The following is a 25781-nucleotide window of genomic DNA, read 5'->3' as shown; positions in this document are numbered from 1 at the left end:
CACGCCACGTTCAAAGTCCCTTAAATCCCCTTTCTTCCCCGTTCTGATGCTCGGTCTGCACTTCAGCAAGTCGTCTTGACCACCTCTACAGGCCTAAATCCACTGAGTTGCAGCCGTGTGATTGGCTGATTAACTATCTGTGTTAACAAGCAGCTGAACCTAATAAAGTGGCCGGTGAGCGTGTATGGTAAATTATTTGCTAAATTGAACATCTTTCTGAGGGGGGGATGGAGAGTAAAACAAAGCATGGCTAAACTTGTGTACAAGCCATATTTTATGATTTACCAATATGTTAAATTTGGCAAATAAATCATAATTGTGCATTACAATTTGCAGAAGGTTTCACGTAGAAACTAAATTTGACAAGGGGTGCCCAAACACTCGCACAAAGTTCTCCAAGCCTGAAATAATTATGAATTAAATCGGTTTAAAGTCTAAGCACAAACATTAATGCAAAATAAACGTCCACAGAACAGTACACAGACTGAAAAATCAGCGAATGGACTGTAAAAGACTTAAACAACTTTATTAAATAAAAGTGCAAAAAAGAAAAAGCTTATAAAAAAAAAAAAAAAGAAAACTTGATGCTCACACATGATGGTGTCAGAAGGGAGATAAAGAGAGATGATAAATTAATGTAAAAAACGTCATGCACACAGTGCACAGTCACATGAGGACGCGAAGTTTCCTCACCAAGCTTCATTCTCCTTGTTGCTTTTTCCTACAAAGTCGTCGATGGAGGACTGTAAAAGATTAAAAAGCCAAGTGAGATGGAAGAATAACTCCTGTTGCCTAAAACTAATACTCGTCATGCTGGAAAATTCGGTAAGCTTTTCAGAAAAAAAGCCTCAAATCCATCAGAGATATTTTAACCTTTTTAGGCAGAGACATATTAAACGCATTACAGATGGAGAAATGAAACCTCCTGGAAAATCAATATTTAGTGCCAATAAAACAGGTCATTCTAAATGCTGAATTAAGTCAAGTGACACGAGTGGCATTCCATCTTACTGTTCCTCAAAGACCTCGGTTCCTTTAGCAATTTAGGGGGATGTAGATTCACTTTGTCAAATTGAGGCAATCTTTCAGTCTGGAACAGCGAAGGGCACTGGCCAAAGCTGTAAATCTGAGCAGTAAGTCAAGGTGGCACTGACCTGCATGAGCAGCCTCTCTTTCCTCAGCTTCTTATAAAACAGCAGCACGTCCAGGTCGGCTTGGACCACTCGTGGATCAAAGTCCATCACACGAAGCCCTTCCAAACTCCGTGCTCGAGATAAAGCCACGTAGGCCTGACCGCTTTCAAAGACTCGAGCCAGAGAGATTTCGACACAGTCCAAAGTCATTCCCTGAAAACACACAAAACACAGGCTCATGAGGGGTTTTCAACACCGCAGGCAATACAACATGCATACAGGCAGAAAATGCACATAAATATGTTTTATAAATGATGAGGTCCATCATAATTTCATTAAAAGAAAAAAATTCTAAACGCATATGAGCAATAAGCCGAGAGGCCGTGCGTTTGTCTCATTTTAAATCACGGGAAGGGTGTTCTTACATGTCTCTTCCCTAAAACGATGGACAAAAATAAATAAATAAATAAAAATAAAAAGATGAAACGCACATTTTCAACAACACACACAACAACCACAACCACAACAAATATTCCACCAAGATTGATCTAACCATGGACCTCTGAAAGAGGAGAACATTTGGTCGCCCAGCGCTCTACACAATAAAAATCCTTTGTCCCACAACGAGAAAATTCTCAGGTGTTACAGCAGCAAAGGGAGTTTTTACAAGTTTGTTACTTTAAACACAATGATACTACGGTCATGTTGTGAATTTTTTTCTCACGTTGAGATAGATATATATATATATATATATATATATATATATATATATATATATATATATATATATATATATATATATATATATATATATATATATATATATATATATATATATATATATATATATATATAAACCAGCCATTAGGGGTGTACTTTGTGTACTTCTGGTGCCGGCCCAGATAAATGGTGAGGGTTGCGTCAGGAAGGGCATCCGGCGTAAAACTTGTGCCAAAACTATCATGCGGATCACAAATATGATTGCCATACCGGATCGGTCGAGGCCCGGGTTAACAACGATCGCCTCCGGTGCTGTTGACCAGCAGGGTGCCGGTGGAAATTGGACTACTGTAGGTCGAAGACCATCAAAGAGGAGAGGAGGAAGGCGGGTTAGACGGCAGCGAGAGAGAAGGAAAGGCAGGAGTGTGGAGGGTAGAGTAGGGACTCTGAACAGGTGGAGATTACTGGCAATTAGCAAGACACACTCAATAAAAGGAGTGGTTCTGCAGGTGGGACCACAGACCACTTCTCAGTACCTTTCTGCTTTCTGCAGATGTTTTGGTCACTTTTGACTGTTGGTGGTCTTTCACACTCGTGGTAGCAGGAGACGGACTCTACAACCCACACAAGTGGCTCAGGTAGTGCAGCTCATCCAGGATGGCACATCAATGCGAGCTGTGGCAAGAAGGTTTGCTGTGTCTGTCAGCGTAGTGTCCAGAGACTGGAGGTGCTACCAGGAGACAAGGGCAGTACACCAGGAGACGTGGAGGAGGCCATAGGAGGGCAACAACCCAGCAGCAGGACCGCTACCTCCGCCTTTGTGCAAGGAGGAACAGGAGGAGCACTGCCAGAGCCCTGCAGAATGACCTCCAGCAGGCCACAAATGTGCATGTGTCTGCACAAACGGTTAGAAACCGACTCCATGAGGATGGTATGAGGGCCCGACGTCCACAGATGGGGGTTGTGCTCACAACCCAACATCGTGCAGGACGCTTGGCATTTGCCAGAGAACACCAGGATTGGCAAATTCGCCACTGGTGCCCTGTGATCTTCACAGATGAAAGCAGGTTCACACTGAGCACATGTGACAGACGTGACAGAGTCTGGAGACGCCGTGGAGAGCGATCTGCTGCCTCCTTCAGCATGACCCGTTTGGCAGTGGGTCAGTAATGGTGTGGGGTGGCATTTCTTTGGAGGGCCGCACTGCCCTCCATGTGCTCGCCAGAGGGAGCCTGACTGCCATTAGGTACCCGAGATGAGATCCTCAGACCCCTTGTGAGACCATATGCTGGTGCGGTTGGCCCTGGGTTCCTCCTAATGCAGGACAATGCTGGACCTCATGTGGCTGGAGTGTGTCAGCAGGTCCTGCAAGATGAAGGCATTGAAGCTATGGACCGGCCCGCCCGTTCCCCAGACCTGAATCCGATTAAGCACATCTGGGACATCATGTCTCGCTCCATCCACCAACATCACGTTGCACCACAGACTGTCCAGAAGTTGGTGGATGCTTTAGTCCAGGTCTGGGAGGAGATCCCTCAGGAGACCATCCGCCACATCATCAGGAGCTGCCCAGGCGTTGTAGGGAGGTCATACCGGCACGTGGAGGCCACACACAATACTGAGCCTCATTTTGACTTGTTTTAAGGACATCACATCAAAGTTGGATCAGCCTGTCGTGTTTTTCCACTTTAATTTTGTGTGTGACTCCAAATCCAGGCCTCCATTGGTTAATAAATTTGATTTCCATTGATGATTTTTGTGATTTTGTTGTCAGCACATTCAACTTTGTACAGAACAAAGTCTTCAATGAGAATATTTCATTCATTCAGATCTAGGATGAGTTATTTGAGTGTTCCCTTTATTTTTTTGAGCAGTGTGTGTGTGTGTGTGTGTGTGTGTGTGTGTGTGTGTGTATGTATATATATATATATATATATATATATATATATATATATATATATATATATATATATATATATATATATATATATATATATATATATAACAGCACTGTTTAAATGCAAAAACCTTCACTTTATTAGCACTTTTTGGTCACAAAATTAGCACCACGAGTCTTTTTTAGCTCCAATCCAAGCGCCCTCCTCTCACACTGGGGCTGAATCTCAAACAGCTCCCTGCTCACCACACAGGAGTTTAAACACTGGATCCTGCAGCTCAACTCAGCAAAATACAGCTAAGAAACAGTCGTTTGGGACTCCGACACACCCACACTCGATACATCATGCACTGTTTGGCTGAGGAAGCTAGAATTTCTAAACTTTCATAACCACCACATTATTTAGGGAGTACAAAGCTGTTTTGGAACAAGCACTAATATTTGAAGCATTTAATCCATTCAAGCGACATTTTTAGACTTTTATTCTGCCGTTTTACAGTAAATCACTCTGGAAGCGCTTTAGTTCAAGCCTGTGATACTAATGATGGAGTTGTTTAGCCTTTTAGCTTGCTGAGCAGCCTAGATCAGCACAAGGTCGTTTCGTGCCGTGGCATAGTGATACACAATTCAGTTGTTATGAGGCGGTCAGATGTGAGCGTATATAATCAGTGACTTACAACAGCTTTGAACACGGCTCAGCCAATCAGATTTTAGAACCGGAACCATCAGTTCATATATACATAAACCACCCACGAGTATTGCGTCAGTCCAATGCACAGATCAATATAGATGATGCATTTATTGTATTCCTGCAGAGCGGAATGTGATGGGCTGCTATGCCAAAATGTCTGAAATGTATTCATAAATAAATAGTTAGTAAATATAATAAATTCTCAATAAAGGTAACATTACCATATTTGCATTAATAGATATGCATATATTTTAAATTCTTCTACTGCTCTCTGATAAACAGTCTGATTAATTCACCAACTTAAGGTATGTGTGATATGCATACAATGATCATTTTTCCCAGTGATTTTATCCAGAATTTTATTGTTCAGTTAAGCTCATTTTTGACTGGCCTGTTCAACAATTCAATTTAAGAGTTCTATTATAATTGTGGGTGCTAATGCTCATCAATATATTTTACATTTATGTAAAGATTTTTTTCTTTGCGGTTTTGTAAGTTACAGACACAATGCAATAGTTAAGGGCACATAGTATATTCCACCCCCCCCCCCAATAAATAAAATAAATAAATAAATAAATAAATAAATAAAAACTTTGATTTTGCCATCAACAGGGTAAAACCTTGGGTGCCTGTTAGAAAACTTCCAAACTCAAAACAGACCTTTTGTTACCCTGTGATTTCATGTCCCTGGCCATATTAAGCATAACTCATCACGCCATGATTTAAAAGATTACAGGAAACCAGAAATGTAACCGCCCATCTAAATGTAATGACTTCTGCCCCAATTTCAGAACGCATTATGATTTTCAATTTTAAATGAAACACGCAGCTGTTCTGTGTTCAAGTACTGCACATAGCCACAATATGTCCAGAAAAGCTTGGTGTAATTATCAACAATATGATAATTGCCCACCCCTCTTCACAGCTCATCCACTCTGAAGACAGCACTGCCTAAAAGGAAAATCAATAGAGCTGTATTGTGCCGAGTGACCTTACTGCCCTACATCCTGCAGCACAAATCAACCTTAGATTTTTCCATCTGCTTCCTCCGAGCAAGGCCAATAGATCAAAAGCAGGCAGTCACTTTAATCTCTACCTTAATAACTGATAAGCTTGATTACGCTGAGGCACATTTACAGACAGCCCTAATGGAAAACCATTAGCAGCGCTGCTACAGAGCCTGAATGGTGGATGCAAGAGGCAGACTGTGACTACAAAACCTGAACCACTGCAGGAATAAAGCCCCCTTAATGCACTAAGCCCACAGCAGGCTTATGGACAGGGATGGCTTCCAGCAGCATCAGAATATCCTTATTTTCCAAAATCCAAAAATGGATATTTATTCAGCAAAAATGGTCAAGATTTTAACCCTTTCAGCCAGAAAAAAAAGAAGCAAAACTAAGGTAAATATCTACATAGGTAGGCAGATAGGTACCTTCCTAGCTACAAATACTGTACAGTTGTCCAAACACTGTAATGTTTTCTAGGTCACTCTGGTTTAAAATCTGCTCACCACACCAAGGTCAAAAGAACAGCATGGACAGATCTCCTTTTAAGCCCACAAATCTATTGTAGATTAAGGCCTTTCTAGAAAATTTGGCCATTATGTGTGCTGTACTGGCTCGAAAAAGACTAGTGCTTGGACCCCAATGATCGCTACTTGCAATGTACATTGTACAGCAGGGGTGTCAAACTCCACTTAAAGGGCCATATTAAAAAATCTATTTAAAAAAAAAAAAAAAAAAAATATTGTATGCCAACAGTGTTTTTACTTTATTTTTACTTTTCATTTTGCCATGAGCTCAATAGGCTACTGTTTATTTAAAATGTGCTACAAGTACGGCAAAAAAATGTTTTTTAGCAGTTAGAGTCCACAAACTTAAATGTTCATGTCATGTTCTCTTGACACTTGGCTTCTTAGCAGTAATGTTAGCTGATATAATATAATCTTATTAGAAGATATATAATATAATATAATATAATATAATATAATATAATATACACACACAAAGAATGGAGTGATGTACAGTATTTTATTTCAGACTGAAATTTCATCACTAAGCAGCTTTTCAGTCGGCAGCTGTGACAGAAGAACAGCTGAAGAACCTGGAATCAGCCAGAAATGAACCCAACACCATTCGCCAGACGTGTCTGATCTTCAGAGTCGGACCAAAATTAGACTGAGCCATAAAACTGAGCCAATATCAGGTTCAGCTCAGTTTGGTCAGTTTCTCCAGATCAGTGTTAATGGTATTCTGGGAACTACCATTAGCCGTAACTAACCGATGTATGAATTACTGTAAAACCCACACAGATACATGCATGATGAGTGGGAGCTGTGCGACTTACTTGACTCTTATGGATGGAGATGGCCCAGGCCAATTTTAGCGGAAGCTGCTGTCGGCTCAGGTACAGCCCTCCTCCCGCCTTAAACACCCACCGCTCGCGCTTCATGACCTCCACAGCACCACACAGGAAACGCACACGGGGGAGACCTGCCAGAGAGTCAGACAAGTTCAGAAAAATTCTTAACCAAATGTCTAAGATGGAACTGATAAAGTCAATGAGCCGATTAGTGTCTAAGCCCGTTTCTTCCACTTCACCTACTCTTCTCCTTTAATAGGGCCATTCTAGCCTAAAACTAGCATTTAACACCTTGTCATGTTATGTCATGAATATTTACAATTTTGCCCATCAGTGTTCCCTTATTACATTACTCAGCATGCACTGGGACACTGGCTTCAAACAATGGATTTCTACTACTGCTGAATGCTCTAGTGAACATTTTAAGCTATTCCGTATTTTCACTGTATTGAAATTGTATTGAATGGAGAAACAAAATCAACTGTTAAATGTTTGAATTTTTGCAGATTGTTACACCTTTAGAAAGAAAAAATTGTTACTGATTTTGTACATAAACACCAACTGTCCTTTACATTGTGTGAAAATTCCATGATTAATTGGTGAGAAAATCCCTTTACATTGGCTTCCATTGAAAATGTTGAATGTTTTTGCCTTCGCCTGTAAAGTTACTATTGGAGATTTTTTGGAGTTTTTCCTTAAGACAGCAATGATTTGTGACTATAAAAGAAAAATGCTGTAGCCACTGTTTTAGTGCTTACTGGAGTAATAATTCCTTTTTAATTAATATCTACATAATTGCGGGGCAGTCGTGGGCTGGAGGTTAGGGGACTGGCCCTGTGACCGGAAGGTTGCCGGTTCGATCCCCAGTGCCGACAGTCCATTACTGAGGTGTCCTTGAGCAAGACACCTAACCCCCAACTGCTCCCCGGGCGCCGTGGATAGGGCTGCCCACCGCTCCGGGCAAGTGTGCTCACTGCCCCCTAGTGTGTGTGCTCACTAGTGTGTATGTGGCGTTTCACTTCACAGATGGGTTAAAGGCGGAGGTGCAATTTCCCCGTTTGTGGGATTAAAAAAAAGTATCACTTAATTTAAGGGTTTACAGTAAACAAACATGGCTTGTTTATTAAAATGTACAGTGAGCCTGTAAATCTTAACCGATTAAACTAAAGAAGAGCTCCAAGATCCAAGAGCAGTTTATGATCCAAAGTCCCAAACTGAACCTGCCCTGTAGCAGTTTAGGCCTCCAGCATACGTTGGGATGGAGCCCAGTGAAAATTGTGCATTTGTAGATCAACCACAGGGGATTACCAAAATAAGTGTGACCAAATTTTGTTTGTGATTGGAAACTTTAATAAAAGCAGCACATAAATCCAGACAAAATTGATGTTTGAGGATCTTGAAATATAAAATGCTACCAACAAAGACATTCAACAATACCTTGGTTTCCGGGTAAGAAGTCAACCACAACTCCTCTTGCACCGTTCACAAGGCCTCTCTGGACGTCCAGGTTCTTGGTTAGCATAACCTAAACAAAAACCATTGTTATTAGTTCTTTGAACATTAAAGATCAGATTATAGTGAAAGTCAAGGAGAACTGAGCTCCTACCTGGGCTCCAACTTTAAGCTGTAATATTGCCCCCACTGGACTCTGTGCATCAATGGTCTTAACCAACATAGGGTCACTGTCCACAGCCTCAAACACTCGCAAAGGCCCTAGAATTCATGCCAGAGAGAAGCACGGTGATATACACAGACATATAAAATCATACAGTACTGTGGAAAACTCAGAGATCACCCACACAACTAAATAAATAGCTGTTTTTATAGTGAAAACAGCTATGCAGCACAAGTTATTCCATTTTTAGAGACATGTTTAAATCTCTTGCGTAAGGAAGGAGAACAAAATCATAAAGAAAATTTAAATAAATAAATAAATAAATAAATAAATAAATAAATATAAATATAAATATATATATATATATATATGGGTCTGAAAGGATGTGTAGCCACCAAGAAGCTCTTACTGAACAAGGCAGCTGCTGGACAACAGCTCTTAAGTCTATAATCTTATCTTATTTCCAGATTAGAAAGCGGTATTAGAGAAAACATCCTAAGTTGCAAATTTTTCCTAAATATTTTCTTAACTTTAAGATGAAGCCCAGAGCGTCTGAACTTCTGTTTTAATAATCTGTTTCTATTGTTTTATGCAGTGACAGGCAGTTCAGTTCACTATAACCAGCGTAATGATGCTGCATTTATCTACACTGAAAACGCTGCTTTGACTTGCAAGTTTTTTTGGGTTTTTTTCCCCCCCGAATAGCTTTTTTAAAACCCCCCAGATGCTGCAGATGTGATCTCCACTGTCCCCTTTTATTACCTTCGGGTGTTAATGTTGAGGAAAACTCGTTAGATACAATATTACAGTGATGGTGGTGAATAATGAGGAGACAGAGCTGAACGCGTGTCTGTTTATTAGGAGGAATAACGTTAGTGCGCTCGGCTAAAGCGTTTGGGAAATGAAACTGAAACTGGAGACAGCAACACTGATAAACATCCTGAAGCGCTGCCACAATGTTATTAACTCATCTTATTGCGCTTTAGTTTTATTTGACCTTGTTTACCTCAGTAACGGTATAATAATAATAATAATAATAATAATAATAATAATAATAATAATAATAATAAAGAATAATATCCGTGTAAACGCTTGTATCCGATTACATTCCCTATCGGAAAGTTTAAGTCAGTTCTGCACTTGCAGAGGAGACAAAGTTCATGCTCTGATCTTTAAAAGACGGCGGTGGGACGGACGTCCAGCTTATGCGTCTCAGAGCACGACGTCTTCCTCTCGGCCTTCTTTAATAAGGACGTGTGAAGGACGTTTTCCTGAGTCTGACGTCATTTTAAAGCAGTTAAAAACACAATCACTGCTCACTGCTGCTCATCTCACTCTGACTGGACTCACGTGATGTTTGCTGTCATGGTAACGTCTACACTAAGCGCTGCTCCACGCATGCATTTTTTAATCGGATTACTTTGAGTGAGCATGTAAACAAAGATTTTCCAGCAGATTGTTGAATAGAGAGAGAATAAACACCTCAGTCTGAATCTGTTTGAATACAATTTGATTGGCAAAAGTCTTTGCATGTAAAACACAGCCACTGAGATTTAGACAACATTTCTTACACACACACACACACACACACACAACAATTAACCAGAACTAATTATGCTCAGTTTGTGATGAAACACGCACTTAGTCAGTCAATGTTCTTTGGGCATATTGTAGTGTAACACAATAAACGTCATATTTAGCCCCAGCCCCATTTTGTAAGTAGTATTATTATTTTTGTTCTTCTAGCGCTTCATTTTTTTTAATGCACAAAAATAAGTTATTTTTTTATATATTATATAAACCTCTCACACACACACACACACACACACACACACATTTATGATTTTATATATACACCACCGTTTTAAATGTGCTCTGTAAAAATACATTAGATATTTCTATTCAAGCATTTAGATTTCAGAAAAGCTAAATATGAGGATAATTGTCAAAGTATTGTAATGTGATTCCATATTTGCTACACTGCCCACCTTCCTCCTCAACAGCACCCTTGCAGCCTGAGAATACGCATGCAAGCTTATATACAAAGTCATTCTGAGCTAAAACTGATGTGCTTGACCACACAGGTCTACCGCAGTGTGAACACCTCGGAACCACTTCTGACCTCCAGTTTAATAAACCCAACATCTCAGGAAGGAAGTGTTTCCCGGGTTTAAGGTAACCGGGGCACACACTCGCCATCACACCTGACTGAATTTGGTGCTATACTTAGGATTTAGTGACGTCGTGGATTATCAACACCAGAAAGGAGGAGATGTTTGTGTGCGCAGCCTGCGGTTCTGACAAACCTGGCAACTGCTTGAGTTTGTTCTCATTAGTGAGCTCCACGTCGTCCTTGTGTGTGCACAGCCTGGTTGCCAGGATACCGTCCCTTTCGATGCAGTTATTGGCACTTTTCAGAAGCTGGGAAGTGACTTCCTCTGTGACTCTGCGGAAACAGTTTAGATATGAATCACCGCAGGGCAAAGGTTGTGCGAGTGCATAGGAAGAAGGCAGCAGATGAATCAATGTGTGGATGTCAGGCAGAGAACCAAGGAAGCGTGTCCACAGAACGCGTATCGTTTGAGGCATGTGGAGGTTTGGAGGCCTGGATGCCTTGTTTTGAGTCTTTCATGCATACGGACTAATGCAATGACAAAGTTAGCCAATCAAAACGATCCCGTACTGCAGATTATTCAAAGCAGTCCGCTTTCCCAGCTTGACATGCTACAGGTCATTCTGTCAAGTAGGGTTTGGGCAAAATATTAAACTGCGATTTTCTGACCAACATCAAGACGACAATTTCAACTGAGCATTTTCTACAAACTGAGATTTCCATTTAAAGTTATGAATGTTTTTTTGTTTCTCTGGTAAAGTTACCATTTAGATCAGGAGTGTCGAACTCCAAAAATAAATAAATAAATAAATAAAATAAAAATAGAAAAATTCAACAAATCCAGCTGCAGTTTTATTTCATTTTTACTTAATATTTTACTATGACCCAAACTAGTCTCTGTTCTTTGAAAAATATACAAAAACTAATATCCCATTGCTCAAACTAGACACCAAGCACTTAATTTTTAAGTAATTAAAATTTTTATTTTCATTTAATTAAAATTAATTAAATTAAATTCATTTTTTGTAACTGCTGGCCCATAGAAGGGGGTTAGGACACATGTTGCAGTGCATGCTGGGAATTGTAGTGCAGCTCATGGTGAAACAGGCCAATATTAACAGAAAATTTTAATAATTTTGCAGGCCAAATAGGATTGTGCTATGGGCCTGACTTGGCCTGCAGGCCTTGTGCTTGACACATGGGATTGAGGCCTAATCCCATTTCCTAATTTTACCCCTACCCCTTGTTTTCAAGTGTCTCCTTGCCCCTCAGAACTGAGTTATAAGGGGCAGTGGTTGAGATCTTCCCTCTGAAATGAGACCCTCTAATAAAAGAGCATCACTTCATTATCAGCTACCAGCGCTGCTCTGTAGGTGACCCTGCCCGTCTGCAGGGACAGCAGAGGAGGGGAAAGTTCAGCTCCTCACTGCTGGGCTTTAGTCACATTTAGGGATCATACGCCTTCAAAGAGGGGGGCAATTATTTATTATCACCCCCCCCTAATTCTTCAGTGATATGAAGCTGAAGTCGGATATTCTCCAGATTCTTGTTCAAATTTTCCCGTTCCACCTTAAATAGAGCAGCAGTTACATTCTGGCCCTTCCAGCATCAGAACTGCGGCACTATTTAAGGTGGAACGGGAAAGATCAGCATACTATTAGCAATATTTTATGCTTGTTCTGAAGAAAAGGACCATAATACACTGAAACGACATTAAACTAAGATAAAACCGTGGTTATCGTATTTTTTAAACTGAAAAAATTCTGCCCATTTCTGTTTTTCCCCCCTCATAACACTCTGGAGTGAGTCTCTGAAGAAAGTCCCCTCTCTCTCAACGAGAATCAAGAACACCCCCTAGATGTGAACATGTGAATTGGAGGGCTAAATGTAGGGCTGGGGGATGAAATGGAATCGGACCTTAGACAGACAGAACTTTTTTGATCCAGCAGTGTTAGTATTAGTGTTAGTAGCAAGTCATTATGGCACAAAGGTTCACACAGATCAGGCAGAAAAAAAATTAGATACAAGTATGAGAGAGATTTTGGGAGATATGAGGTTTTATCCTGAGATAATATCCACTTTTCCTGGCCTGAGATTCGAAGTCTGAGCGTAATAAACTCCTGTGGTGAGCATGATTCCAATTCCTAGGGTATAGGCTTCCTGTACTTACAGCAAAACCTCAGACACCAAACATGTCTGGACTGTTTATGTGGAACAATTATGTAAATATGATCTCACTTCAAGGCAGTGGACCTTCTTGGCCTTTTCACAACAGGAGCCTCATCTGCTGGTGACCCACAGAGCAGCTAACTGCATGTAGAAATGGCCTGCAGGAGAATTAGCCATGTGGAGGGTACCTGCCCACTCGAACAGCCTGCAGGAGAGAGATGAAGGTCCGGTCAGTCTGCCTGCGCACCTCTGTCAGCTCCATGTTCACGTGGACACACTTCCTCCAGGTCCTCGCCTGCAGAGCACAGTGAGCGGAGAGTTAGCGGCTGGTCTGCATCATAGCCCTACTGAGCATGAATTCTCACCAATTTATCCGGCTCAGATAGGAAGCACGACTGAAAATGAGGCCATGTTCACACTGCAGGGTTGAAGTGTTCGGGTTTTCTTTAGAGGACCCCCCCCCCCCCCCCCAGAGTTTTTTTTGTGCACCGAGTCTCTCTCACACACACACACACACACACACACACACTCACTCACTCCTAGATGCACGATCTGTGGCCTTTTCACACTTTTGTGCACTTATGACGTGTGTGTGGTTTAACAAACCAAAAAAAAAAAAACACAAGTCACTATTTTTATATGACCCTTTTCTAACCTTCTTATTCCTTAGAATTACACAAACTGTGGTTGTTACTGTGTCTTTAAGACCGATACGGACACACGTACACTCAAAAAAAAAAAAAAAAAAGTTCTCCAAGTTTTCAGTAAAGTAAATGGTTGCATATAGAAAACTTCTGTACAGAGCCATGAACACTCAGAGAACCCTTTGCATGATTAAAGGGTTCTTTGCATCATGAAAGCGACACACACACACACATACACACACACACAAAAGGGTTCTTCTATTGTCATTGACTTCGCATCATATTAGAAGAACCCTTTTTGGTGCCACATAGAGCCCTTTTCAAAACGGTTCTATATAGAGCCATCTATAGCACACTCCATCAATCTGAAGAACGCTCTAAATGGTACAAAGATCCCAGGGTTCTTCACACCATGAAAGCTTTCTTCAGATTGATGGAGAACGTGCTTATATACTTAAAAAGTGATGGCTTTTCACAGGCTCTTTAGTAAAGAAAATGGTTCTATAGAACCTTTAGGGTTCATAATTCTATATAGAACCGTTTTCTTTACTAATTAGCCATTAAAATCAATGACTTTACATATCTGTAGGCAGAGCAGATGCATGCGATGCTATATAAAACCATCTACAGCACTTTCTCCACAACCTGAAAAAACCCTTTATGATGCAAAGAACCCTTTAATCATGCAAAGGGTTCTTTGAGTGTTCACGGCTCCTTGAAGAACCAGATAAGCGCCGTTCTCAAAGTAATCCAGGTGTGAATGTGCGATGAACTGCTGTAGGCAGAGCAGATGGATATGTAAATTCATTGATTTTCATGACACAAAACAGTGAAATCTAAACAGGCTGTTAGTTACTGTGCCTTTAAGACTGATATGTTAATGATCTCTGGTCAGATGCCCTACTTTGTATTGAAAAAAAAAAGCAGTCCACCCAAAATGACTTGGAAAAAATTCTGGTTCCATTGACTTACATTAAAAGTAGAGTATGTTTTTTCCTTCACCTGTAAAGTTTTGGAGATACGGGGTTTTGCTCTCACAGCAGCGACCCTGCACATGCCCAAATCAGTAAACGTGCAGAGCGGCTGCCTGTGGGCAGGTTGTGAGGAAGGTAGATAGACAGGCAGATGATGACCTGGATGGGTTTTTTTTTTTTTTTTTTAACAGTCTTTTGGTTTCATTTGGATCATTTTTCTTCTTTATACTGTCAGAATCTGATTTATTGATTGCTACCAGGATATAAAGTACTTCAGCCAATAAACATGACTGATGAACACATTTTTAAATGCACATTACCTGGAAGCAAAAGCTGGGTTTCTCCTTTCCTTTGGTAACAGGCGGAAGCTGCAGGAAATCTCCACATACAATCAGCTGGATCCCTCCAAACGGCTCAGTGGATCTTCTGATAGACCTTCAACCACAGAAGCAGAGAGATAAATCACAGGGACTTTCAATCAAAGCGTCAACGCAGGATGAATGAACAAATGGGGATTGCTCCTTCTCCGGTAGGACTCGTGAATTAGTACCAAATATTCAATTTGTGGAACTGACTCATTAGGCCGTGAGGCTTGAAGCAAAAACAATTTACCCAAAGCGGTCATTTGCCATCTGCTAGTCACGCACACCTGAGTGAAGAATAAAACCCGTTCATCAGCCAGTGCCAGATTGAACTACATAGTTTCTGCGTCACTGAAAGGAACTAATTTAATTATAGTTACAGACGATTATGAGAACAGCTCGAAGGAGCACGGCATTGATTTCCACTTCTGAAATTTAATTTCTAGAATGGACAGCCATACGATAGCAGACCAAAGCGGTTCAATTCAAGAGCTGGTCTCCTTGTTCTCGATCTACAGATACAGATAAGTGCATGTGAGGACGTAACACACAACTGTTCAGTAAAGCTAATATGCTGCTTTAGCAGACTGACTCCACATGAGTAAAAACAGCTCGGTGACATGCCTGGCTATGGCTTCAAGCTTGTCAAAGAACTGAGCCTCCACCATGGAGATTTCGTCAATGATGAGATGTTTGCAGCTGGTCCAGTGCTGCCGGACTCCGGGCCGCTGGGCGAGCTCCAGGCACTGTTCCAGAGGGGCCGAGCCAGAGCCTATGCCTAAAAACGGGAAGAGTAAGAGAGTCGCCCATCAAGAGACAGATACAGCCCACTCATGGTAGCCCACTCAAAATTACGCTACTACCTTGCGGTACAGATACAGTCCAGACAATAAAAATGTAATAAGAATCTTTAATATATATATATATATATATATATATATATATATATATATATATATATATATATATATAAAAAAAACACAATATAGGAAGCCAATAGGGATGCAACGATTATAAACATTTATGATTCATTCAAATTTCTGAATGGCTAATAAAAAAATAAATAAATAAATAAAACCCTTGAGCTGTGGACTAGACGAAAACATGAACACATTTCCAGAGCTATTAGCCAAAGTTGCAACACAAATAACTATACAAATAACATGAACCACAATGATGCTATGAACTTCTGCTGCCCACCCAGGTTTGATGCACTATTTATTTAAATTAAATTTAAATAGAGTATTTAAGCAATAGAACACTCGAGGAGCGTGTTATCGCGAAATAACACCACGGCTGTGATTTGGCCACCGTAGATATGTATTTGTATGCATGTATGGATTTAATAGGTTTTAATGTTCAGTTCCATCCTCCAAATTATAGCTGCTTAACGAGCAGCTCGTCAGTAACGAGCTCCGCCCACTCGTTGCCCAGCCGGCAGTTCGTTCTCCAGCTCCTTACACTACTCAAGATCATTAAGATAATTAAGATCAAATGTGATCTTAACAGTGTCCGTTTTCTATTTGTAGTAAAGTAAGAAGTAAAAATGTTCCGATGACTTCAGCGTCTCCTACAGCTGTCAGAGTCGTCGCTTAGAAACACCATCTCAGGGGAGCGATACAGTGTTGGTGAAAAACCTGCAGTGTTATGGCGAAATAACAGCACATTTAGAACACCTCTCAACCAATCAGCTCGCGTTCGGAACTAACTGATGTATAATAATAAGTAATATAGTAATATAAGATAATATACACTCAGCCACTTTACTAGGTTCACCTTGCTAGTAAAAGGTTGGACCCCCTTTTGCCTTCAGAACTGCCTTAATTCTTCGTGCAACACTTTCAACAAGGTGTTGGAAACGTTCCTCAGAGATTCTGGTTGGTTATTTGAGTTCCTGCTGTCTTTCTATCATCTGGAACCAGTCTGCCCGTTCTCCTCTGACCTCTCACATCAACAAGGCATTTTCATCCACACAACTGACCGCTCACTGGATGTTTCCTCTTTTTCGGACCGTTCTCTGTGAACCCTAGAGATGGTTGTGTGTGAAAATCCCAGCAGATCAGCAGTTTCTGAAATACTCAGACCAGCCCGTCTGGCACCAACAACCACGCCACGTTCAAAGCCCCTTAAATCCCCTTTCTTCCCCGTTCTGATGCTCGGTCTGCACTTCAGCAAGTTGTCTTGACCACCTCTACACGCCTAAATGCAGTGAGTTGCGGCCGTGTGATTGGCTGATTAGCTATTTGTGTTAACAAGCAACTGAACAGGTGTACCTAATAAAATGGCTGGTGAATGTATAATACAATACATTTAAGATCCCAAAAAGGGGAAAAGTTCAAATAAGCTTCATTGCAGCACAAACACATGCAATAATGTGCATTTTATTCAGACAGGCTGAAAAATGTGTCACTAGTCTTCCTCAATTTCCCCAACTACAACCAGAGACCAGCCTTGGTTGCACTTTCTGCTTGGCATGATCCAGAAAATACACTGAGCGATGTTGAGATCTGGACTCTGGGGCGGTCAGCCAGGTCTTGCAGGTGGTTGTTAGGAGCCACACTTTCTCTGTAGCTTTTAGTCGTTTTTCTGAACTGGATATTTAATAATATTTAATAACACATCTGTCTTGGCTGTGGGGAAAGCTCCTGTAGTTAAAAACAACCGTTTTATATTTCTAACCTGCAAAGCTGTGCAGTGTCGTCCCTCCTATATGACACGCAGCAACACCAGTGCTGGCAGTAGCGTACGTGCTTTTTGGAGGCAGCGATCCAATAATTCTCTTTAACAGGAAGGACTTTCCTGTACCTGGAAGAGAACCACACATTCATGTCAGTGAGGGATAGAAAACAACATGAAACGCAAAAGCCAGCCAATAGGGATCAAGCTTGACCGTTCATGGTCGATTCAGATTTCTGAATGGCTGATGGGTTAAATAAATAAATAAATAAATAAATAAATAAATAAATAAAATGACCCTAGAGTTGTGGACTAAATGAAAACAATGACTGTACAACCTTCTGGTACAGAGCGGCGTTCAAATACAGCAGGAGAGCACTTACCTGACCAAATCACGACTGGCAGCAGAGTGAGGGCGGCGTGTACACGACATACCTGCACTTCCAGTGAAAAAGACATTCTTTCCGCTCAAGACCGCATTCAGAACCGCCGTCTGCTCTCTGCTGAGCTTCCGTGCCGTTGGCAAAGACAGCACAGGCTTTTTATTCGGATGGAGAGCTTTTACCTAGAACACACAAAACCGGTTTTATTTCCAAAGACGTAATAAAACACAGCAGACAGATTACAGGATTTATCCAGAGCGCTCACTGAGACGGTATTGGTCCCCGTTTATGGACAAACAACAATCCAAAGCCAGCATCACAGCAGCATCACAAACGTCAGTCGTCAAACAAACGAAAGTGATTCTCTATCTGGCACGCAAACGACTCCGGAGATGAGTTTTAACCCCTTCCGGCAAATGAGGCTAAATTGAGGCACACTTTCAAACAACCATGCACATAGAACCTTATACAGAACCATACGTAGAACCATGACCACTGAAGAATCAGCAAACTGACCGGTCGCTTGCTTCAATTCTTCAGACTGATGGAGAACGTGCTGTAGATGGTTCTGTACAGAACCTTTCATCGAAAAGGTTTCTATATAGCTGGTTTTCAAAAAGGTTCTATGCAGCACATTCTCCGTTTTATCTGAAGAGCCCTTTCAAACTGCAAATAACTATCACGCAAAGGGTTCTTAGAGCGTTCTCAGCTCTATATAGAACCGTTTCCTTACCAAAGAACCCTTGAAGCACCATCTTTAAGTGTGTAAGGTCCTCCTCATTGCATGATTCATTTCTGTTGTCTGAGTGACCCAAACTCTCCAGTGTAAAGATGATTTGAGGACTGTTACAGAAGTTACACAACTCATATAAGATATTCATCTTCCCATCAGTCTCGTTAGCCGTTTGCCTTCCTTCCGTGCTCAGCAATGAATAAATATGCGTTCAGAGGAGCTCTCAAAGTTACCTCCACCATTCCAGACCATTTAACTACTCAATGCAGCTCACACAATTGTAATTGGTGGCCTTTAGACCCGGTTGGTCCAGCAAAAAAACAAATAATCACACTTCAGTTACTAGAAGTATGTAAAACAGAAGTAAATGTAATTGGTTTCTGTACTTTAGTATTTTTGGTGTATCTGTACTGAAGTTTCTCCGTTCTGGGCGACTTTCTCCTTTCACTCCACTACATTTCAGAGTCTAATATCCGACTTCTTCCTCCTACATTTTGAGAAATCTGTCGTTCCTTTTGGTTTCTGTGTGTATAAAAACGTAACATGTCAAAACGAAAGAAGCGCAAAGCCAGAGCACCAATCAGGGCCCAGCGGTCACTTTGTTTAGAGCTGGTTTTGACCTGTTGGTCATACCGACCCAGTGCAGCACGCGGTTCAACGTCAGCGCAGCAGCGTAAAACTTTGGGAGAGTCTGTTCAACATAAATGATGAACTAACCTAACTTTGTGTAAATAGAGCTCAATATAGAAATATGTCCACATATGCAGTCGAGACTGACGCGGCTTTTTTCTGAATTTCTACAAACACCATTTCATTTTATAGTAAATGAGTTTGGGCTGGTTTATGTTTATGAACAGACGCCTACAGATCAACATAGTAAAGGAGCTCATCTGTGATCCTGAGTTTAAAGCCAGTTTTTATTCAACTTAAACTTGGAACTAAGTTGTAAATAAATCTGAAACTGAAACTTTGCTTGTGTGTAAAAAGTGATTTCAGAGCCACTCGGTTCTCCCTGATGGAAACTGTTTACCTTCAGTGTTTTGTGCTTCTGATCATTTTAATAGACGTCAGCGTCACTAATTAATGACGTTCTATTAAAAGACTGGTTTACCAAGAGAGACGCTGGAGGACTTTCACCTGAAATGAGTTCATGAAGCCAGTCTGGTTATAAAAATGATAACAGGACATCAGAGCCAGAATTACTCTTTTAGTACTTTTACTTTATACTTAAGTACATTTGAAGGGAAATACATTAGTACTTTTACTCAAGTGGAGGTCTAAAGGGAGGAACTTCTACTTTTACTGGAGTGATATTTTACCTTGGGGGTCTCGACTTTAACTCAGGTACAGGATTTGTGTACTTTGTCCACTGCTGTGGCTGAAAGACTACATATGGAATAATGGGCAAGCTGGGTAAAACTGAATATTGACCAAACCATCGCAACACCTAAAGGCGATGTTGCACTTTTGCAGATGACCCTACCGGGCTTGTATTGCAGTCCACTCTTGGCCTTTTAACCTGCTGTGACACTCCAGCCTTGCTCTTATTGGCAGATCTCTCAGTGAGACCCTTCAGCTGCAGGGGTGCGTTCACTTTGCTCCGCAGCTCATTGGCTTTCTCCACGTCCTTCTGCTGCAGCGGGCTGATGGTGTTAAAGGAGCGGGGTAGGGCGGCCCTCAGCCTGGCCCGGTCACTCACAGGCTTACGGTCACGCGAGGCTTCATGCTTTATCTTCAGGGTGCGTAAAAAGGTGCACAGGCGATCTGTTGGACAGTCAGAGACCAGCACCTGTGTGCCCTCAGGGTCCACCTTTATGGTGCACTTGCCGTCTTTGGCGAAACGGGTGAACAGCTGAAAGTTCCGCAGCATGAAGCTCTCTGCGTGACCTCTAGCGCGGTCCTGAACCCGCAGGACTAACTCTTCAAACTCATCCCGGCCCAGCATCACCGTGGCAGAGCGCATGACCTGCCGTTTCACCACGTGGCCGGCGGAGGCGCTCACACGCTCCACCGCAACAGTGCACTGCAGCTCCGCAAGCTCATCATCTCGCAGCATGGTGATGGATCTAAAAGAAGCAGAGACAGGATTGGCTCCACGTTGGCTTATCATCATCAGTAGTGCTGAACCGGTTTAGTCAGTCCAGGTTTTTTACCTTTAAGTTAAATCAGAATGTAAAAGAAAGTAAAAGAAGAATTCCAGCTTTTTTTTCCAAATCTTAGGCATAATACAACAGTTGAAATGTCAAATCATTCAGAGAGGTTTGGTGTATAATGGTTCTTTACAGAGACTCAGATGTCTGTACAGTGGTGGTGATGGGAACCAGGGGTCACCATGACTACAACACAAACATAGCCAGAACCACCAGTGAACCCACACGTGTCTATTTGTAGCCTATATTTACACTCCTGATAAAAAAATGGTTTAAGCCCAAAATGGCAAAACATTAAGCTTTTAATGGTCTTCACAACAAATCGTTAAACCAAAAGTGTAAATTTGCAGACCATTTTTCAGTATCAGTACTGATCCACTCAGCACGGACAGCTTCAAACAGCTGAAAAACACTGCAGAGTCTCTGTTTAATGTGAAACCAAATATTCTCTATAGGGTTTAAATCTGGACTCCTGCCAGCCACAACCGTCAGAAATAAGCATTACATTTTGGGCTTGGCCCTTTTTTCTGCTCAGGGTTGTGTGTTCATAACGGTGAAACAGTGGTAAATCTGGAAAAAATATTGCAAAGCCTAATTTGACATCTTCCTCTCTACAAAAAGTAAATAAGCGAGCAACGTTTGACGCCAGAACCTCGGTGTTGAAATAGTGTCTCACATCAGGCAGTGTATTCATAAGCATTTCATGCAAGAACATTCAGTAAGGGAGCTTTTAGAGGTGGACGTCTGGTTCCCATCACCACCACTGAGTCACAATTCTGACTCAGTAAATTTCTCTAAAACGGAGCACAGAACATAAAACTACTCTGCATAACTTTGTTTATATCTCAAAGATGTAATTACTCAGAAAATGTGATGAACTGGTGGACTTCCCTTTTAAAAGCTAGAGAGCAGCAGAACATGTTCATATTTAAAAATGCCGCTAATGGCTAAAGTGCTGTCAACACTCGAGCCAATTTAGCCAAAATCCTACAAATACTGCTAAAAACATAAGCTTTATCACATATGAATAGTGAGATGATCGTGTGTACCGTTTGTCTAAACTATGTTTTGCGGAGTTTAAAGCCTTTTAAAACAGTTGAGCCGGCTGCGAGTTCGGGCAAGCCGACGACTCTCGCAATGCATGACGGGAGTTGTAGTTTTTCGTGACGCCTTCTCAAACTTGACTACATTGACATGCTTAGATTTGAAACTACAATTTAAAAAACAACTGCGAACCGAACTCGTAACGACACAAAAAACTTACATCGAAAAAGTGCATGAAACTAAGCGAACAGGACTCGACCCGTGTCAGGCTTAAACTGCATTAAAACAAAGAAGACCGCCATAGCGAAAATGAAGCACGACAAACAGCTAATGTGAGATAATCCTGCAGGACTAAACAAACAGAAAGTGCAATGAGAAGGTTAAACACTGCAGACAACTAATAAACGGCAGTCAAACGCATCGCAGACCTCTAACTCCGTATTTAAAGCAGGAGCTGTAATCATCTACATTTAGAGAGGCTGTAATTAAACTCAGACTTACTCTTAAAGCCGCCGGCTCGGCTCGGTTCGCTGCAGCTGCACGCCACGATTTTCAAACCACTCACGCTGAGCGCCAGCAGCCAATGGCAATGAAGAAACCTCTTGACCAATCAGAGCGGGCCATTTAAACAGCCATCCAATCAGGTACCGACGTCCCGAAACAGAGTGGTTGACGTCACCGCCAGTGACGCACATCAGCGCGAATACAAAGAGAGTGAAGCCTTTCTTTCTTTCTTTCTTTGCCTTTTTCTCTTTTTCTTTCTTTCTTTCTTTCTTTCTTTCTTTCTTTCTTTCTTTCTTTCTTTCTTTGTCTCTTTCTTTCTTTCTTTCTTTCTTTCTTTCTTTCTTTCTTTCTTTGTCTCTTTCTTTCTTTCTTTCTTTCTTTCTTTGTCTCTTTCTTTCTTTCTCTATTTCTTTCTTTTTCTTTCTTTCTTTCTCTCTTTGTTTCTTTCTTTCTTCCTTTCTTTCTTTCTTTCTCTCTCTCTTTGTCTTTCTCTTTCTTTCTTTCTTTCTTCCTTTCTTTCTTTCTTTCTCTCTTCCTTTCTTTCTCTCTTTCTTTCTTCCTTTCTTCCTTTCTTTCTTTCTCTCTTCCTTTCTTTCTCTATTTCTTTCTTTTTCTTTCTTTCTTTCTCTCTTTGTTTCTTTCTTTCTTTCTTTCTTTCTTTCTTTCTTTCTTTCTTCCTTTCTTTCTTTCTCTCTCTCTTTGTCTTTCTCTTTCTTTCTTTCTTTCTTTCTTTCTTCCTTTCTTCCTTTCTTTCTTTCTTCCTTTCTTCCTTTCTTTCTTTCTCTCTTTCTCTCTTTGTCTCTCTCTCTCTTTCTTTCTTTCTTTCTTTCTTCCTTCCTTTGCTCCTTCCTTTCTTCCTTTCTCTCTCTCTTTCTTTCTTTCTTTCTTCCTTTCTCTCTTTCTTTCTTTCTTCCTTTCTCTCTTTCTTTCTCTCTTTCTTTCTTTCTCTCTCTCTTTCTTTCTCTCTTTCTCTCTTTCTTCCTTTCTCTCTTTCTTTCTTTCTTCCTTTCTCTCTTTCTTTCTTTCTTTCTTTCTTTCTTTCTTTCTTTCTTTCATTCTCTCTTTCTTTCTTTCTTTCTCTCTTCCTTTCTTTCGTTCTTCCTTTCTCTCTTTCTTTCTTTCTTTCTTTCTTTCTTTCTTTCTTTCTTTCTTTCTTTCTTTCTCCTTGTGGGATTTCCTGGAGAGGTTTTACTGTTGTGCATCTTGTGATTTTCATTGCTCCCTGTTGGCTTCAGGCGTTTCCATGAATAGCTTAACATCATTAAAAGAGTCAGGATATCGAACCATGAATAATATGGATTGGTTATAGATGAAAGGAGGTGTGAGGGAATACTGCCTCAGCTGTAATACTATTGTCAGTTATAATGGATGCTGTTGGTATTTTACAGCTGGAAAGGACAAACAGTCAATCTAATTGGGCTTAATCAATAGTATGAAGCCCAATATTGAATATTTTCATAATAGGTTTTAATATAGCAGAAACATTCTATAATATAAACAAGTTTCAAAACATACCATTCACTCCGCAGTCAGAACCAGTCCAAAAATCACAATTATGCTGCAAATTCATTGTTGTTGTTTTGAATTCATTGCTTTTGTGACATATTTACATAATTCATGTGAGCAGTTTAGCCCCTCATGCTGAGGTTATAAGGCAGGGGTCGCAACCCAAACATTAAGAAGAGCCCACCTTGGGAGCCACAGCATTTCATGTCCATTTTATTGGGGTTAAATTTTTATTAGAATAAAAATATAATATAAAGGAAAACACAGACTTACTTTGCTCTGCTTTAAGCTTCAGCTCAGCTATAGCCGCTTTTCTCGCATCTCCAGCAGGAAACTTTTCCTCAAAAGTAGAACAAAGTTTGCTTCTTGTAAAATGTCTCTCAGCTTTCGACTTTTTACGAGGCTGAAGTCGTTACTCATTCGCATTTCCCCATTCCACCTTAAATGGTTCCTGAGGCGCCAGATTGTAACTGCACCATTTAAGGTGGAACGGGACAATTACTTTAAGATGCCGCCAAACGAGAAACTGACTTCAGCTTTGTGACTTTTCAGTGTTTGACAGTTTCTCATTGTAGAGTAAACGTATCCGGAAACCAGCTGGAGTGATTATAAATGCAAATAAATCCATTCGTCTCCAAATTATCCATGTTCGTCTTAAATCTCTCTCTGCCGTTTCATTAGATACTAGCTGGGTGAGACTGTTGTCTGTGTTGCTATGGTGACCAGCCGTCTGCGCTGATCTTCAGGGTTAAAGGGTGAATCAGCAGTTCTACATTAACTCCAGCGTTTAAGACCATTTACTGTTAAACTGTGTTGAAGGATCAGCAGAGCTTTATTTTACTGTAGAGGAGGATTATTTTATTATTACCTACTGATCTGATTCAGCTGTGGAGCCGCAACAGGGCAGTAATAGAGCCACATGTTGCCGACCCCCGTTATAAGACGTGCTTCAGGCTGGACTGCTTTTTTAATGAGGGGCAGCCAATCAGAACGGAGCTCATTTACATATCAGTCTTAAGGTCATATTTAAAAAGAGCTTGTTTTTCTATTTCAAAGGTAAATGAAAAAAATGGTCATGTAAATGAAAGATAAACAACAGAGGACAAAATAAAATGCAAGAAAAATGTAGAATAAGGGCCTCTGAGGTAAACACAAAGGGACTTGCACTAAACCTGGCCAAGTCCTGCTATAACTTCTGTTGTGACATGGTTACGTAAAAATATATAAAGGAAAAACGTCTCCTAATGCCAGTGCGTTCGTTTTCATATTCTGGCCACATACTTACAATCTCTGAACTGCTATTAGCCATTAAGGCTACGTATCTGATAATGTAAAAGCTCAAGGCGTGATATACTCAACTGAGTGATTTGTATTCAGAAACATGTGCTCAACACGGTCACCGCCTGTAATCCGTCAGTGCTGGACGTTTGTACAGCTTGTCAGAACGCGTACGTGGCTAGTTCCCCATCATAAAATCACTGGGTCGTTAAGGCAGTGATTTGCTAGCATTATAACTGAAGTTTTAACTCAGTAAATCTCTTTCAGAAGAGCGAGTGCAGGGCTGGAAACAGGGAGAGACCACCTTTGATTTAAGGATGTTAAATCAGACATGCCAGTGCAGCGTTAATCTCACGTCGGCAAACTGTACGCCTCCAAAATTATGAGCACATCACGCACACACACGAGGGAATTTCCAGGAATAGGCTGGTATCGCGCCATTAAGTTTGACAGCATGAACAGTGAGGCCAATCATCAGGGATGTGGCCCGGCCTTCATTCACAGAGAACGCAGCACGCTCTACGTTACTGTGGCAACGGCAACGACCAACCTCCTCATGTCATTCCTAGTCAAACGCCATTTAAGCGCATCTTATCGATTTTTTTAGTGTCAGAAGAAAATGTCCAAAACATGCCGAACGGAAACTTCATAGAAGCTTCAAGCACTACATCTAAACACATCAGGTGTTTGAGTGCTGAGTGTGTCAACCTTCTCCCTTCATTCCAGCTTCTATTCTTTTCAGGAGACTCACTTTCAGTTTTTCCAAGAAATCTTCAAACTTTGGGAGAGTCTGTTCAACATAAATGATGAACTAACCTAACTTTG

The 25781-nt window shown here is 41.0% G+C and overlaps 1 protein-coding gene across 1 annotated transcript; it reads right to left on the bottom strand.

The window, feature by feature from the left end:
- Positions 1 to 590: 590 nt before the first annotated feature.
- pif1 (PIF1 5'-to-3' DNA helicase homolog (S. cerevisiae)) lies at positions 591 to 22255 on the bottom strand. Its single transcript, XM_017722624.2, has 13 exons — positions 22170 to 22255; positions 19958 to 20540; positions 17794 to 17923; positions 17362 to 17487; positions 15307 to 15460; positions 14641 to 14755; positions 12891 to 12997; positions 10727 to 10866; positions 8412 to 8518; positions 8243 to 8330; positions 6791 to 6936; positions 1155 to 1346; positions 591 to 743 (listed from the first exon to the last, which is right to left on the bottom strand). Exons 2-13 carry the CDS (start codon positions 20528 to 20530, stop codon positions 690 to 692), a joined length of 1932 nt encoding a protein of 643 aa, XP_017578113.1. The 5' UTR covers positions 20531 to 20540; positions 22170 to 22255; the 3' UTR covers positions 591 to 689.
- Between the last annotated feature and the right edge of the window lie 3526 nt (positions 22256 to 25781).

Source organism: Pygocentrus nattereri, chromosome 19 (genome assembly GCF_015220715.1).
Source record: "Pygocentrus nattereri isolate fPygNat1 chromosome 19, fPygNat1.pri, whole genome shotgun sequence".
In the NCBI taxonomy this organism is placed as follows: domain Eukaryota; kingdom Metazoa; phylum Chordata; class Actinopteri; order Characiformes; family Serrasalmidae; genus Pygocentrus; species Pygocentrus nattereri.
The sequence above is the reverse complement of the archived record's forward strand: the minus strand, read 5'-3'. Positions and strand labels throughout refer to the sequence as shown.

Bases quoted from the DNA above. Each gene is read 5' to 3' on its own strand.
- pif1 (XM_017722624.2), bottom strand. From the start codon at position 20,530: ATGCTGCGAGATGATGAGCTTGCGGAGCTGCAGTGCACTGTTGCGGTG. The intron at 15,461-17,361 runs GTTAGAAATATA...TCCCGTTTTTAG, and splicing joins GACACTGCACAGCTTTGCAG to GCATAGGCTCTGGCTCGGCC. The intron at 1,347-6,790 runs GTAAGTCGCACA...GTGTGTTTTCAG, and splicing joins TCTCCATCCATAAGAGTCAA to GGAATGACTTTGGACTGTGT.